Source organism: Dendrobates tinctorius, unplaced genomic scaffold, assembly GCF_039654945.1.
Source record: "Dendrobates tinctorius isolate UK_male_01 unplaced genomic scaffold, ASM3965494v1 ptg000079l, whole genome shotgun sequence".
Taxonomy (NCBI): Eukaryota; Metazoa; Chordata; class Amphibia; order Anura; family Dendrobatidae; genus Dendrobates; species Dendrobates tinctorius.
This window is the reverse complement of record NW_027361747.1, coordinates 27599396-27615702: the sequence shown is the minus strand read 5'-3', so window position 1 is coordinate 27615702 and position 16307 is coordinate 27599396. Positions and strand designations below refer to the sequence as shown.

The 16307-nt window shown below is 44.1% G+C and overlaps 1 protein-coding gene across 1 annotated transcript in view; it reads left to right on the top strand.

Annotated features, from left to right (window-relative positions):
• CNOT7 (CCR4-NOT transcription complex subunit 7) overlaps positions 1–16307 on the top strand; it is a 58818-nt gene that overhangs the window by 2391 nt on the left and 40120 nt on the right. The window contains exon 2 of the mRNA XM_073583615.1: positions 14541–14754. Coding sequence (XP_073439716.1) covers positions 14638–14754 — 117 coding nt within the window. The 5' untranslated portion in view covers positions 14541–14637. The remainder of the gene's footprint in view (positions 1–14540; positions 14755–16307) is intronic.

The window sequence follows — 16307 nt, the reverse complement described above, 5'->3', positions numbered from 1 at the left end:
GTGTCGGGCTGTGCTATCCCCTGCAGAGCAGCACAGTGACCCGTGTGCAGTGTCAGGCTGTGCTATCCCCTGCAGAGCAGCACAGCGACCCGTGTGCAGTGTCAGGCTGTGCTGTCCCCTGCCGAGCAGCACAGTGACCCGTGTGCAGTGTCAGGCTGTGCTGTCCCCTGCAGAGCAGCACAGTGACCCGTGTGCAGTGTCAGGCTGTGCTGTCCCCTTCCGCACAACAACTGCAGAAAATCCGCAGGTAAAACGTAGGTCATTTTACCTGCGGATTCAGCAAAATCCTCGTGGAAAAATCCGCAGGGTAATCCGCAACGTGTGCACTTACTCTTAATGACTGCAGGTTCATTGTCAGTAACATCATGCTTTCACCTTAGTAAATTAATGCTTCTGCTCGTACAATCTAGTATTTCATGTAGAAGATGGAAACATCAGCAATGATGTTGTATTAGTGAGGTCTGGCTAAGCACTTTAGGATGTTTTTCCGTTGTGGCTCCTATGAGTACCTCAATAAACCTATGTGCTCATTATGGTGGTTCCCAACACTCAGGAGTTCTGCACCTGACGGTGAACACAGGCAGGCTGGACACTGAGGCATCTGTCCACCATAGGGAACCATAGGAAAGAAACATACTGCATGGTATACACTTCTTTGTAGGGAAGCTCAGTCTGGCGATCGCTCTGCATGCACACGCTGGCCCGACAGAGGTCGAAAGAAAATAAAATGCCTTGCAAAAGTATTCGGCCCCCCTGGAACTTTTCAACCTTTTCCCACATGTCATGCTTCAAACATAAAGATACCAAATGTAAATTTTTGGTGAAGAATCAACAACAAGTGGAACACAATTGTGAAGTTGAATGAAATTTATAGGTTATTTTAAATTTTTGTGGAAATTTAAAAACTGAAAAGTGGGGGGCGTGCAGTATTATTCGGCCCCTTTTACTTTCAGTGCAGCAAACTCACTCCAGAAGTTCATTGTGGACATTGTGGATCTCTGAATGTTCCAATGTTGTCCTAAATGATTAATGATGATAAATATAATCCACCTGTGTGTAATCAAGTCTCCGTATAAATGCACCTGCTCTGTGATAGTCTCAGAGTTCTGTTTGAAGCACAGAGAGCATCATGAAGACCAAGGAACACAACAGGCAGGTCTGTGATACTGTTGAGGAGAAGTTTAAAGCCGGATTTGGATGCAAAATGATATCCAAAACTTTAAACATCCCAAGGAGCACTGTGCAAGCGATCAAATTGAAATGGAAGGAGTATCATACCACTGCAAATCTACCAAGACCCGGCCGTCCCTCTATACTTTCATCTCAAACAAGGAGAAGACTGATCAGAGATGCAGCCAAGAGGCCCATGATCACTCTGGATGGAACTACAGAGATCTACAGCTGAGGTGGGACAGTCTGTCCATAGGACAACAATCAGTCGTACACTGCACAAATCTGGTCTTTATGGAAAAGTGGCAAGAAGAAAGCCATTTCTCAAAGATATCCATAAAAAGTGTTGTTTAAAGTTTGCAACAAGCCACCTGGGAGACACACCAAACATGTGGAAGAAGGTGCTCTGGTCAGATGAAACCAAAATCGAACTTTTGGCAACAATGCCAAACGATATGTTTGGCGTAAAGGCAACACAGCTCATCACCCTGAACACACCATCCCCACTGTCAAACATGGTGGTGGCAGCATCATGGTTTGGGCCTGCTTTTCTTCAGCAGGGACAGGGACGATGGTTAAAATTGATGGGAAGATGGATGGAGCCAAATACAGACCATTCTTGAAGAAAACCTGTTTGAGTCTGCAAAAGACCTGAAACTGGGAAGGAGATTTGTCTTCCAACAAGACAATGATCCCAAACATAAAGCAAAATCTATAATGGAATGGTTCACAAATAAACGTATCCAGGTGTTAGAATGGCCAAGTCAAAGCCCAGACCTGAATCCAATCGAGAATCTGTGGAAAGAGCTGAAAACTGCTGTTCACAAACGATCTCCATCAAACCTCACTGAGCTTGAGCTGTTTGCCAAGGAAGAATGGGCAAGAATTTCAGTCTCTCAATGTACAAAACTGATAAAGACATACCCCAAGCGACTTGCAGCTGTAATCGCAGCTAAAGGAGGCGCAACAAAGTATTAAAGGGGCCGAATAATATTGCACGCCCACCACTTTTCAGTTTTTGAATTTCCACAAAAATTTAAAATAACCAATAAATTTCATTCAACTTCGCAATTGTGTCCCACTTGTTGTTGATTCTTCACCAAAATTTACATTTGGAATCTTTGTTTGAAGCATGATATGTACGAAAAGGTTGAAAAGTTCCAGGGGGCTGAATACTTTCGTAAGGCACTGTATTTTTGGCCTCCATTTGGTGTATTTATGGCAATTTATATGTCAGGGGAAGCTATTACACTATTATCTTTTTTTTGGATGAGTCTCGTCCATTCAAATCTATGGGTGCACAGAGAAAAAAAGACCCTATACTAATATATTGCAATTTTTATCGTGTGAAACTTTATTTGGTCTTGTAAATTTTTTTTATTTAGCTGCTGATGTATAAAATCGGATGACACTGATGCAGATAGATGGAATATGGATAAAAAACGTCTGTTTTGTTTTCTGAATGAAAAAGGGAGGATTTTTCATACACTCATCTAAACCAAACCTAGCGTCATTCACACACAAGTATTTGGTCTGTGTTTCTAAGCCAAAATCAGGAGTGGCACCTACAGGGAGTAAAGCTCTAGTGGAAAGATTCCCACTTGTTCTGTGGTTTGGAGCCACTCTTTTCTTTACAAATATCAATGACAGGCTGATATTTGGGCCCAGCTAATGGCACAATTCTGATTTTTGTCAATATTGAATATTCTATTTTCGCTCCATCCCCCAATTGTCTTTTACCATTAATGGGGGCAACTAAGCTCCTAGATTGGGCAGCGAGTAGGTACATGTGCAGGGAGTGTGGCATGATGGAACTCTGCAAGGCGCCGGCTCATAAGTTCTGGGACTGCAATAGAATACAAGACGAGCTGTGTGATTCTGAGCAGGTTGCACACAGGCGCTTCTGCCTCATTTAACCCTCTAACAGCCAAATCACAGCTTCTAACTTTAGGCTATGTTCCCGGGATGAGCTTTTAGTGAGTTTTTGACTTTGTGTCAAAAATGCAGCGTCTTGCAGTTCCAGCAAAGTGGATGAAATTTATAGAAATCTCATGCCCACTATGCTTCCTTTTAAAGCAGCATAAACTGGCCTGCAGTGTGTTTCATATCTGTACCTTGTCAATTTCTCTTGCGCTTAGGGCTCTTTCACACATCCATGTCTCCAGTACGCGTGGTGACAGTTTTCACACATACCAGAGACACTTGCATATATGTAGACCCATTCAAGTGAATGGGTCTGTGTACATGGCAGTGTGTTTCCACGGACTGTGTGTCCATGGGAAAAACATGCTGACATGTCCGTTTTTTTACTGTCCACTGGGGCCGCAAAACGTCCCACACACGTGCACATGGATGTCATCCAAGTGACACACACTGGCACCAGGGAAGAAGCAGTACAGTAAGCGTTGTTCCCCGGCTCCGGGTACTGAAGACAGCCCTCATCATTCTCCCCTGCGATGCCGGCGATCAGCACGAGCTGGGGAGAATTATGAGTTATATTCAAGTGAGAACAATGACAGCAGGCGATTTCTGATGGGACTATTACTCCCGTTAGCCTACACCTGCTGCCACTAATAACAGTGACAGCAGGAGCAGTTGATGTGAGTATTCCTTACCCACCTCCTGCGCTATAAATATATAAATGAATAAAAAAACAGCGTGCGCTCCCATGTATTTTTTTTTAAGCCAGCCAGGCAAAACTGACAGCTGGGGGCTGCAATCCTCAGTTGTCAGCAAGGCTGTTTATCAAGAATAGAGTGGTCCCCATGCTGTTTTTTTTAATGTTTTTTAACCCCTTCCTGACATGAGACGTACTATCCCGTCCATGGGACCCGGGCCCCTATGCCCATGGACGGGATAGTACGTCTACCGCGATCAGCGGCGCCCACGTGGTGAGTGCCGCTGATCGAGGCCGGGTGTCAGCTGATTATCACAGCTGACACCCGGCACAATGTGTCAAGGGCGGTCACGGACCGCCCCCGACACGTTAACCCCTTGCACACCGCGATCAAACATGATCGCGGTGTACCGGGGGTTAAAGGGAAGCATCGACAGGGAGGGGGCTCCCTCCGTGCTTCCCTGAGCGCCCCACGGCAGCGCAATGTGCAGCGCTGCTGCGGGGGGCTCCTTTCCTGCAGGCCCCCGAATCCAAGATGGCGACGGGGGCCTTCGGGGGCCTGCAGGAAGCTGGCTTCCTCAGTGCCTGCAAAGCGCAGGCATGAGGAAGCCTTCTGCAGTGCCTGTGACAGATTGCTGATCTGTCACAGTGATCTGTGATGTGACAGATCAGCAATCTGTCACAGGACAGTGATGTCCCACCTGGGACTATTTAATAAAGTTAAAAAAAAATGTTAAAATAAATTTAAAAAAATCGCCAAATAAATTAGAAAAAAAAAAAAATATTCCCCCAAATCCATTTTTTAGGAATAAAAAAAAAAACAATAAAAGTACACATATTAGGTATCGCCGCGTCCGTAACGACCCGCCCTATAAAACTGTCCCATTAGTTAACCCCTTTAGCGAACCCCTTAAAAAATAAAAATAAAAAACGAAGCAAAAAATAATGATTTATTATCATACCGCCAAACAAAAAGTGTAATAACGCGCGATCAAAAAGATGCATATAAATATCCATGGTACCGCTGAAAACGTCATCTTGTCCCGCAAAAAACGAGCCACCACACAGCATCATCAGCGAAAAAATAAAAAAGTTATAGCTCGCAGAATAAAGCGATGCAAAAATAATTATTTTTTATATAAAATAGTTTTCATTGCATAAAACCGACAAAACATAAAAAAAGACCTAAATAAGGTATCTCTGTAAGCGTACTGACCCGAAGAATAAAACCGCTTTATCAATTTTATCGCACGCGGAACGGTGTAAACGCACCCCCCCCCAAAAGAAATTCATGAAACGCTGGTTTTTGTTCATTCTGCGTCCCAAAAATCGGAATAAAAAGTGATCAAAAAATGTCACGTGCCCGAAAATGATACCATACCGCAAAAAATAAGACCTCACATGACTCGGTGGGTCAAAATATGGGAAAAATTAGAGCTCTCAATATGTGGTGATGCAAAAACTATTTTTACAATAAAAAGCGTCTTTTAGCGTGTGACAGCTGCCAAACATAAAAACCGCCATAAATAGTAAATAAAACCCCCCGTTATCACCCCCTTAGTTAGGGAAAAATAATAAAATAAAAAAAATGTATTTATTTCCATTTTTCGGTTAGGGCTGAGATTAGGGTTAGGGGTGTGTTGGGGTTCGGGTTGGAGTTAGAATTGGGGGTTTCCACTGTTTGGGCACATCAGGGGCTCTCCAAATGCAACATGGCGTCTGATCTCAATTCCAGCCAATTCTGAGTTGAAAAAGTCAAATGGTGCTTCTTCCCTTCCAAGCTCTGCCAGGCGCCCAAACAGTGGTTTACCCCCACATGTAGGGTATCAGCCTACTCAGGTCAAATTGCAAAACAATTTTTGGGGTCCAATTTCTCCTGTTACCCTTAGGAAAATAAAAAATTGGGGGCAAAAATATCATTTTTGTGGAAAAAAATAATTTTTTTATTTTCACGTCCGAGCGTTATAAACTTCTGTGAAGCACTTGGGGGTTCAAAGTGCTCACCACACATCTAGATAAGTTCCGTGGGGGGCTAGCGTCCAAAATGGGGTCACTTGTGGGGAGTTTCAATAGTTTAGGTACATCAGGGGCTCTCCAAACGCACATGACACCCGCAGACCATTCCATCAAAGTCTGCATTCCAAAATGTCACTGCTTCCCTTCCGAGCCCCGACGTGTGTCCATACAGTAGTTTTCTCCCACATATGGGGTGTCAGCGTACTCATGACAAATTGGACAACAACTTTTGGGGTCCAATTTCTCCTGTTACCCTTGGGAAAATGAAAAAATTGGAGACTAATTGATTATGTTTGTGGAAAAAATACGATTTTTTTATTTTCATGCCCTGGCATTATAAACTTCTGTGAAGCCCTTGGGGGGGGTTCAAAGTGCTCACCTCACATCTAGATAAGTTCCTTAGGGGGTCTAGTTTTCAAAATGGGGTCATTTGTGGGGGGTTTCCACTGTTTGGGTACATTAGGGGCTCTCCAAAGGCAACATGACACCCGCAGACCATTCCATCAAAGTCTGCATTCCAAAACGTCACTACTTCCCTTCCGAGCCCTGACGTGTGTCCATACAGTAGTTTTCTCCCACATATGGGGTATCATCATACTCAGGACAAATTGGACAACAACTTTTGGGGTCCAATTTCTCCTGGTACCCTTGGGAAAATAAAAAAATGGTGACTAAAAGATCATGTTTGTGGAAAAAATACGAATTTTTTATTTTCACGCCCGGGCGTTATAAACTTCTGTGAAGCACTGGGGGGGTTCAAAGTGCTCACCACACATCTAGATAAGTTCCTTGGGGGGTCTAGTTTACAAAATGGTGTCATTTGGGGGGGGGTTTCCACTGTTTAGGTACATCAGGGGTTTTCCAATCGCGACATGGTGTCCGATCTCAATTCCAGCCAAAAACATCAAATGGCGCTGCTTCCCTTCCGAGCTCTGCCATGCGCCCAAATAGTGGTTTACCCCCACATGTGTGGTATCAGCGTACTCAGGACAAATTGCACAATAACTTTTAGGGTCCTGTTACCCTTGGAAAAATAAGAATTGAGGGTAAAAAGATCATTTTTGTGGAAAAAATATGATTTTTTAATTGTACGGCTTTATGTTATAAACTTCTGTGAAGCCCTTGGGGGTTCAAAGTTCTCACCACACATCTAGATAAGTTCCTTAGGGGGTCTAGTTTCCAAAATGGTGTCATTTGTGGGGGGTTTCCACTGTTTTGGTACATCAGGGGTTTTCCAATCGCGACATGGTGTCCGATCTCAATTCCAGCCAAAAACGTGAAATGGCGCTGCTTCCCTTCCGAGCTCTTCCATGCGCCCAAATAGTGGTTTACCCCCACATGTGGGGTATCAGCGTACTCAGGACAAATTGCACAATAACTTTTAGGGTCCTGTTAACCTTGGGAAAATAAAAATTGGGGTGAAAAGATCATTTTTGTGGAAAAAATATGATTTTTTAATTCTACCACTGTACGTTATAAACTTCTGTAAAGCCCTTGTGGGTTCAAAGTTCTCACCACACATCTAGATAAGTTCCTTGGGGGGTCTAGTTTCCAAAATGGGGTCACTTGTAGGGGGTTTAGGTACATCAGGGATTCTCCAAACGTGACATGGCGTCCGATCTGAATTCCAGCCAATTTTGCATTGAAAAAGTCAAACGGCGCTCCTTCCATTCTGAGCTCTGCCATGCGCCGAAACAGTGGTTCCCCCCACATATCAGGTATCAGCGTGCTCAGGACAAATTGCACAATAACTTTTGCAGTCCAATTTCTCCTGTTACCCTTGGTAAAATAAAAAAAATTGAACCTGAAGTATTTTTTTTGTGAAAAAAAGTTTGATGTTCATTTTTTTTTTAAATATTCAAAAAAATTCCTGTGATGCACCTAAAGGGTTAATAAACTTCTTGAATGTGGTTTTGAGCACCTTAAGGGGTGCAGTTTTTAGAATGGTGTCACTTTTGGGTATTTTCTATCATATAGACCCCTCAAAGTGACCTCAAATGTGATGTGGTCCTAAAAATAAAATGGTGTTGTAAAAATGAGAAATCGCTGGTCAACTTTTAACCCTTATAACTTCCTAACAAAAAAAAATTTTTTGTTCCAAAATTATGCTGATGTAAAGTAAACATGTGGGAAATGTTAGTTATCAAGTTTTTTGTGTGCTGTATCTCTGTGATTTAAGGGCATAAAAATTCAAAGTTGGAAAATTGAGAAATTTTCAAAATTTTCGCCAAATTTCCGTTTTTCCCACAAATAAACGCAAGTTATTTGAATGAAATTTTACCACTAACATGAAGTACAATATGTCACGAGAAAACAATGTCAGAATCACCGGGATCCATGGAAGCGTTCCGGAGTTATGACCTCATAAAGGTACAGTGGTCAGAAATGTAAAAATTGGCCCGGTCATGAACGTGCAAACCACCCTTGGGGGTGAAGGGGTTAAATAAAAAAAAAAAGGGCACAGGGTCCCCCCATTTTTGACAACCAGCCTTGCTAAAGCTGACAGCTGGGGGATGGTATTCTCAGGCTGGTAAGGGCCATGGATATTGACCCCCCAGCCTAAAAATAGCAGCCCACAGCCGCACAGAAAAGGCACATCTATTAGATGCGCCCTGTAGTCATGGAAAGTGGGGTTCATATTTGTGGGGTTGATGTCACCTTTGTATTGTCAGGTGACAGCAAGCCCACGGCTTGGTAATGGAGAGGCTTCTATAAGACGCCTCTCCATTAACCCCTTCCCGACCCATAACGCCTACGTTGGCGTCATGAAAAGTCGTGCCTAAACGACCCATGACGCCTACGTAGGTGTCATGGTATAAATCCTCCTGCGGGTTAGGTGACCGGGGTCAATGAAAGGTCACCCGACCCACACACACAGGACCCTTTCTACTTCACCACAGGGGGGTGGCTTAGCCCCCACGTGGCTACGATCCCTCTGATTGGCTGTTGAAAGTGAAAGCCAATAAGAGCGATATTAAGATTTCATCAATGAAATTTGATGAAATATTCCAATCCAGCCATGGCCGATGCTGAAGTAGCATCGGACATGGCTGGAGACACTAATCTGACCCCCCCACGACTGACGGCACCGATCGGCTGCCGCCACCGACTGATGGCAGCGATCGGCCGCCGCAGTCATCATCAGCTCCGCTCCCCCCAGCCTTCCGATCCCCCCCCCCCCCTCACCCTCCCCAGTACCTTCTGTCCCTGTGGAGGTCCCGGTGTCCTGCATCATGGGCGCCGCCATCTTGGAAAATGGCGGGTGCATGCACAGTGCGATTGTAATATTTCACCAATGAAATTTGGCGAAATATTACAATCAAGCCATGGCCGATGCTGCAATAGCATCGGCCATGGCTGGAGACACCGATGAGACCCCTCGCCACAACTGACGGCACCGATCGGCTGCCACCACCGAATGACGGAAGTGATCGGCCGCCGCAGTCGTCATCAGCTCCCCTTCCCGGTACCTCCTGTCACTCTGGCCGTCCCGGTGTCCTGCATCATTGGCGCCGTCATCTCGGAAAATGGCGGTTGCGTGCGCAGTGCGCCCGCTGGAATTTGCCGGCTGCAGATTCATTCATTTATTTTGATCACTGTGATAAACTCACAGTGATCAAAATAAAAAAAAAAAGTAAATAAACCCCTACTTTATCACCCCCATAGGTAGGAACAAATAATAAAATAAAGAATATATTTTTATTTTCCCATAAGGGTTAGAATTAGGGTTAGGGTTAGAAATAGGGTTAGAAATAGGGTTAGGGTTAGAAATAGGGTTAGGGTTAGAATTGGGGTTAGAATTGGGGTTAGAATTGGGGTTAGGGTTGGAATTAGGGTTGGGGTTAGGGTTAAGATTAGGGTTAGGGGTGGGTTGGGATTAGGGTTAGAGTTGGGATTAGGATTAGGGGTGTGGTTAGGGTTATGATTAGGGTTGGGATTAGGGTTAGGGGTGTGTTGGGGTTAGGGTTGGAGTTAGAATTTAAGGGTTTCCACTGCTTGGCGCCACCATTTATTCTAGCCAATTTTGCGTTCAAAAAGTCAAACAGTGGTCCCTCCATTCCGAGCCCCAACGTGTGCCCAAACAGTGGTTTACCCCCACATATGTGGTATCAGCATACTCAGGAAAAATTGCACAACAACTTTTGGTGTCTAATTTCTCCTGTTACCCTTGGGAAAATAAAAAATTGGGGGCTAAAATAATTATTTTTGTGGAAAAAAAATGATTTTTTATTTTCACGGCTCTGTGTTATAAACTTCTGTGAAGCACTTGGGGGTTCAAAATGCTCACTATGCAACTAGATAAGTACCTTGGGGGAGTCTATTTTCCAAAATGGGGTCACTTGTGGGGAGTTTCTACTGTTTAGGCACATCCGGGGCTCTGCAAACGTAACATGACGCCCGCAGACCATTCCATCAAGTCGGCATTTCAAAACGTCACTACTTCCCTTCCAAGCCCCGACGTGTGCCCAAACAGTGGTTCCCCCCCACATATGGGGTACCAGCGTACTCAGGAGAAACTGGACAATAATTTTAGGGGTCCAATTTCACCTGTTATTATTGTGAAAATAAAAACTAGCGGGCTAAAAAATCATTTTTTGAGGAAAAAAAATGATTTTTTATTTTCACGGCTCTGCGTTATAAACTTCTGTGAAGCACCTGGGGGTTCAAAGTGCTCACTATGCATCTAGATAAGTTCCTTAGGGGGTCTAGTTTCCAAAATGGGGTCATTTGTGGGGGAACTCCAAAGTTTAGGCACCCAGGGGCTCTCCAAACACGACATGGTGTCCGCTAACGATTGGAGCTAATTTTCCATTCAAAAAGTCAAATGGCGCTCCTTCTCTTCTGAGCCCTACCGTGCACCAAAACAGTGGTTCTCCCCCACATATGGGGTACCAGCGTACTCAGGACAAACTGGACAACAACTTTTGGGGTCTAATTTCTCCTGTTAGCTTTGTGAAAATAAAAAATAGCGGGCTAAAAAATCATTTTTGAGGGGAAAAAAATGATTTTTTATTTTCTCTGCTCTGCGTTATAATCTTCTGTGAAGCACTTGGGGTTCAAAGTGCTCACCACACATCTAGATAAGTTCCTTCGGGGGTCTAGTTTCCAAAATGGGGACACTTGTGGGGGAGCTCCAATGTTTAGGCACATCAGGGACTCTCCAAACGCAATATGGTGTCCGCTAACGATTGGAGCTAATTTTCTATTCAAAAAGTCAAATGGCGCTCTTTCCCTTTACGGGCCCTGCCGTGCACCCAAACAGTGGTTTATTACCACATATGAGGTATCGGTGTACTCAGGGCTCTGTTGCCCATGTGAAAATAAAAAAACTGAGGCTAAAAGAAAATTTTTGTGAAAAAAAAAAAAAGTCCTTTTTTTTTTTTTTTTTTTTTATGGATCAATTTGTGAAGCACCTGGGGGTTCAAAGTACTCACTATGCATCTAGATAAGTTCCTTGGAGGGTCTAGTTTCCAAAATGGGGTCACTTGTGGGGGAGCTCCAATGTTTAGGCACACGGGCTGTACAAACGCAACGAGGCAACCGCTAAATATTCCAACATATTTTCCATTCAAAAAGTCAAATGGCTCCTTGCCTTCTGAGCCCTGCCGTGCACCCAAACAGTGGTTTATGACCACATATGAGGTATCGGTGTACTCAGGAGAAATTGCCCAACAAATTTTAGGATCCATTTTATCCTGTTGCCCACGTGAAAATGAAAAAATTGATGCTAAATGAAAATTTTTGTTGGAAAAATTAAAATGTCCATTTTTCCTTTCATGTGGCTTTATTTCCTGTGAAGCACCTGAAGGGTTAATATTCTTGAATGTGGTTTTGAGTAGCTTAAGGGGTGCAGTTTTTAGAATGGTGTCACTTTTGGGTATTTTCTGCCATATAGACCCCTCAAAGTGACTTCAAATGTGAGGTGGTCCCTAAAATAAATGGTCTTGTAAATTTTGTTGTAAAAATGAGAAATCACTGGTCAAATTTTAACCCTTATAACTTCCTAACAAAAAAAAAATTTGTTTCCAAAATTGTGCTGATTTAAAGTAGACATGTGGGAAATGTTATTTATTAACTATTTTGTGTCACATACCTCTCTAGTTTAACAGAATAAAAATTCAAAATTTGAAAATTGCAAAATTTTCAAAGTTTTCGCCAAATTTCCGTTTTTTTTCACAAATAAAATCAAGAATTATCGACCTAAATTTACCAATAACATGAAGCCCAATATGTCATGAAAAAACAGTCTCAGAATCGCTAGGATGCATTGAAGCGTTCCTGAGTTATTACCTCATAAAGGGACACTGGTCAGAATTGCAAAAAATGGCCAGGTCATTAAGGTCAAAATAGACTGGGTCATGAAGGGGTTAATAATCCTATAGTTATACGGTAAATAAAGACACAGCCAGAATAAAGTATTTTATTAGAAATAAGACATAACACAGTTTTACATTTTTATTTAAAAATAACAAACGCCGTTATACTCAACACTTATCTCCACTGAATCCCTTGTCTCCTGTAATAAAACTAAAATAAAAAAAAAATAACCGCACGCTTTCAGAATTGTCTGGTGCCAGCGGTGAGAGCAGGTGGTCACATGACCACAAGTATGTGATTTACATACCTGAGACCACATTCTTACTAGACTTGCATGGTCTTGCGTAAAGAAGCACTCCTATCATTCTCTTAATATATTGCAGTCATCATATTATATAGCACTGTGTACTTACAATTGCTCATTTTACCTTTCTACCCAGCTAGTTATTCTTTTCTTTGCTCTATGTAGAAACAGGAAGTCTCTTGCTCCTGCATGAGTCATCCCCCACTTCAACTCCTGACCCAGCTGCTCCCTCCTCCCCCTTCCACTGAGGTTTGCAGTGACTGATGGCTCATGCAGGGAAAATTGACCTCCTGTTTCTACATAGAGCTTAGATGGGTTTTCAGACAAAAATGTGTGTGATTATGTAAAAAAAAAAAAAAAAGTATTTAATACATTGACCAATAGGTATATATCTATGGGAGATGTTAATTATTGTGGTGTACTGGAAGGGTAACATAAAGCACCTAAAGGCCTGCTGATAGTGACAAGGATAAGCAGTAGTGACTGCAGCATCTCAGGGGTTAAGATGCAGTGTAAAATCAGTGTTGTAAAAGTCAGTGATGAGCTGACAGTGGCCACGCGGCCATATACATTAGTCTAAGTGGGACCAGCCCGCTATGTATTGCCTGTGGGGCATCTCCTCTCTACCGACTGCAGATTTCTTTCACAAAAGTAGTGGACTTGTTGGACTAACATTCCCGTACTTTGCTCCTGTTGGAGATGAGCCACCACCAGTAAGATCAGGCATCTGCTTCCCACAGAGAACACACGATTGCTCCGCCGAACTGAATGATCATGTAGCGACAGCGTTGAGAAAAATAGATGATTGGTCAACTTCTCTTTTAAAGCCTCCACAGAACTTTGATGGCAATCACCCGAGCAATGCTCCAGCTGATCGTTCAGCCAACAGCTGTCTAGCGCTCCTGTGTTTTCTGCGGGAGCCGCTGCCAGACTTCTCTTGCGACTGCTTATCCGTAAGGGTGCTTTCACATTGTGTTCTATGTCCCCATCAGGGCAGATGTCTGAAATCACCCTCAAAACTGGGTCCAGATGTGTATGCCAACGGTGTCATAGACGGCAGTGGTGGCGGCCTAGGGAAAGTGAACTCTGCTGTGCACCGTTTTTCGGGTGTATACGCCTACATGAGGGGGACACTCAGACATAGTAGAATGTACCTGCGTGTCCGTCTTCTGTTGGTGTACATTCCAGAAAATAGTGCACAGCAGAGGTCACATTTGCTCTGCCGTCACCATTACAGTCTATGGCCCCTTTGGTGCATACGTCCGGACCCCGTTTTGCTGGGGATTTCAGATGTATGCCCCGACGGGGACACAGAACACAATATGAAAGCACCCTCAGAGAACAAAAGGATCGTCAGTCTGAAATTGAACGTGTGAAATCTTAACTCACAAACGTCTTCTATCTGGGGCCCCCAATACACAGTAGACAGTTGGCTGACCCCACAGATGTCATTATAATGTGTAGGGGGCCTTCACTTGTACGGGCTCCATACACGATGCTCTGACCTTAGCAGGCCCAGCCCATCTATGCATTACATGGTAGCGCGCTCTCTCTCTCTCTCTCTCTCTCTCTCTCTCTCTCTCTCTCTCTCTCTCTCTCTCTCTCTCTCTCTCTCTCTCTCTCTCTCTCTCTCTCTCTCTCTCTCTTTCTCTTTCTTTCTTTTTCTGGCATCAAATACTAAATTTACAATTGGTTGGCATCTGAAAGGACACAGCACGTGTGAAATTTCATCCACATGCTGCAAAGAAAATCCATAGCAGAAATGTCACCATGGACTTGAAACCAGCATGAGTGTGAATTACTGCTGCACATTTGCATCATGGCGTTTGTAGTGCAGAGATTGAATTCAGAGGTAAATCCGCAGCAATTCTGCAGACAGAGAAATGACATTCATGTGGATTTCAGTTCCAAAGTGCAATTTCTGTTCCTGGGTTTTTTCATAACGTGTGAATGAGTCTGTACAATCTCGCCCACCATGCTGGTACGGTAATGCGCAACAGACGGTCTGTAACATCTGCAGCCTATCTGTGATGTGTCAATGTGCTCAAGGTGGATCTTCCTGCCTCGCCTCTAGTGATTTGTCAGCTCATCTTTTTATGCTTTCTCTTTTTTCAGCTTCGTAGAAGTAACCCAGCCCTCCACCTATGAAACACTTCTGTGCCCACGTGCGACATTTTGATGCCTCCCTCTGAGCCCCTCCCCCAGGACCACTATGCCGGCAGCAACAGTGGACCACAGCCAGCGCATCTGCGAGGTCTGGGCCTGCAACCTGGATGAACAGATGAAGAGAATCCGTCAAGTTATACGCAAGTATAATTATGTTGCAATGGTATGTCTAGGGGCTTTGTCTCCCAAAAGTGATTGCTTTAATCTGGCTGCTGTGCATTGGAATATCTGATGAGATGGGGCTCATTCCTGCTAATCCTGGGCCTTGTGGGGTGCTGTATATGTATGTCTCTACTGATTAGGTATAACATGTAGGTGGATGTGCACAAAACCTGCACGGCTATTCTGTCACCTACTTGTTACCATTGACTTGTAAGTAAAGCTTAATTACTGTATAATGAAAATCTCGGTAACTTTCTCACATCTCCAGCCATATAGGTCCTTATGTAATTCGACTCAGACTGCTTCCAGGTGTGTTGCAATATCACAATGGGACCTCCTGTGTGCCAAACACAAGAGCCAGGTATCAGTCTGGCTCTTACTGACAGCAGCAGTCTGAGCCCTATAAGGTCAGGACAGTTTTGCCCCCATTAAAGGATTAGCTGGGACTATTTAAATTTTTCATACAGTCCTAAGAACTAGCAGGCAATTAGTTGCTAACTACCTGCCTGTCGAGCCCAGTGCCAATCATTGCCAGTTCAGAGTTGTCAGACTGTTCCTGCAGGCAGTTGAGTGACATCACTTCAACAGAGCAGGTGCTTGTCTTCTGCTCTGCTCTATTGACAGGGCGTGACTGCCGATAACATGCTGATTGACAGCCGGCCCCTCACTGCCTAACTGGGAGTAACTGGCTGTCAGTCAGCATGACGCAGGCAGACACGCCCGATAACAGGGCAGCCAGGGAGAGGAAGAGCTGCTCTATTGACTTGGAACAGCGGAATCGCTGGTAGGAGCGGTCGGTGACTTCTCTGAGCCAATGCCTAGTAGAACAGGCAGGTAGTTGACTCTGTTAGCAACTGCCTGCCTGTTAGTTTTCAGGCCTATAGTAAAAACAAAATAATATAGTCCTGAACAACTCCTTTATAATGACCAATCTGTCCATCAGTGCTTCATCCCATTCAGTGACCAGATACCTGTGTGCATTACACGTATATATGTTAGGAGATTTTAATGTAGGATCACAATGAGATGTTAACAGAACCAACCGGATTAAAAAAAGTTTTTATTTAAAATTTTCACTAAAGAGAAAAAAAAAAATGGTACCATCACAATAGGGCAAACCCCTAGACTAGAGACAGTATACACTATGTGAGCAAAAGTATTGGGACACACTTCTCAATCATTCATTTCCAGTTTTCCATTCAGTCCCAGCCCCTCGCCGTGCACATACCGCCCAGCCCCTCGCCGTGCACATACCGCCCAGCCCCTCGCCGTGCACATACCGCCCAGCCCCTCGCCGTGCACATACCGTCCAGCCCCTCGCCGTGCACATACCGCCCAGCCCCTCGCCGTGCACATACCGCCCAGCCCCTCGCCGTGCACATACCGCCCAGCCCCTCGCCGTGCAGGCTGCGTTTACCAATATTAATGATAGATTGGCTCAATCTAAAGAACTCACAGAATCATGGTCCTGTAATAGGACATCGCTGGGGCTAATCATTACATTTCTTCTCTTTTAAATATTCCCCCATCTCCTGTGAGTGATGTTACTGAAAG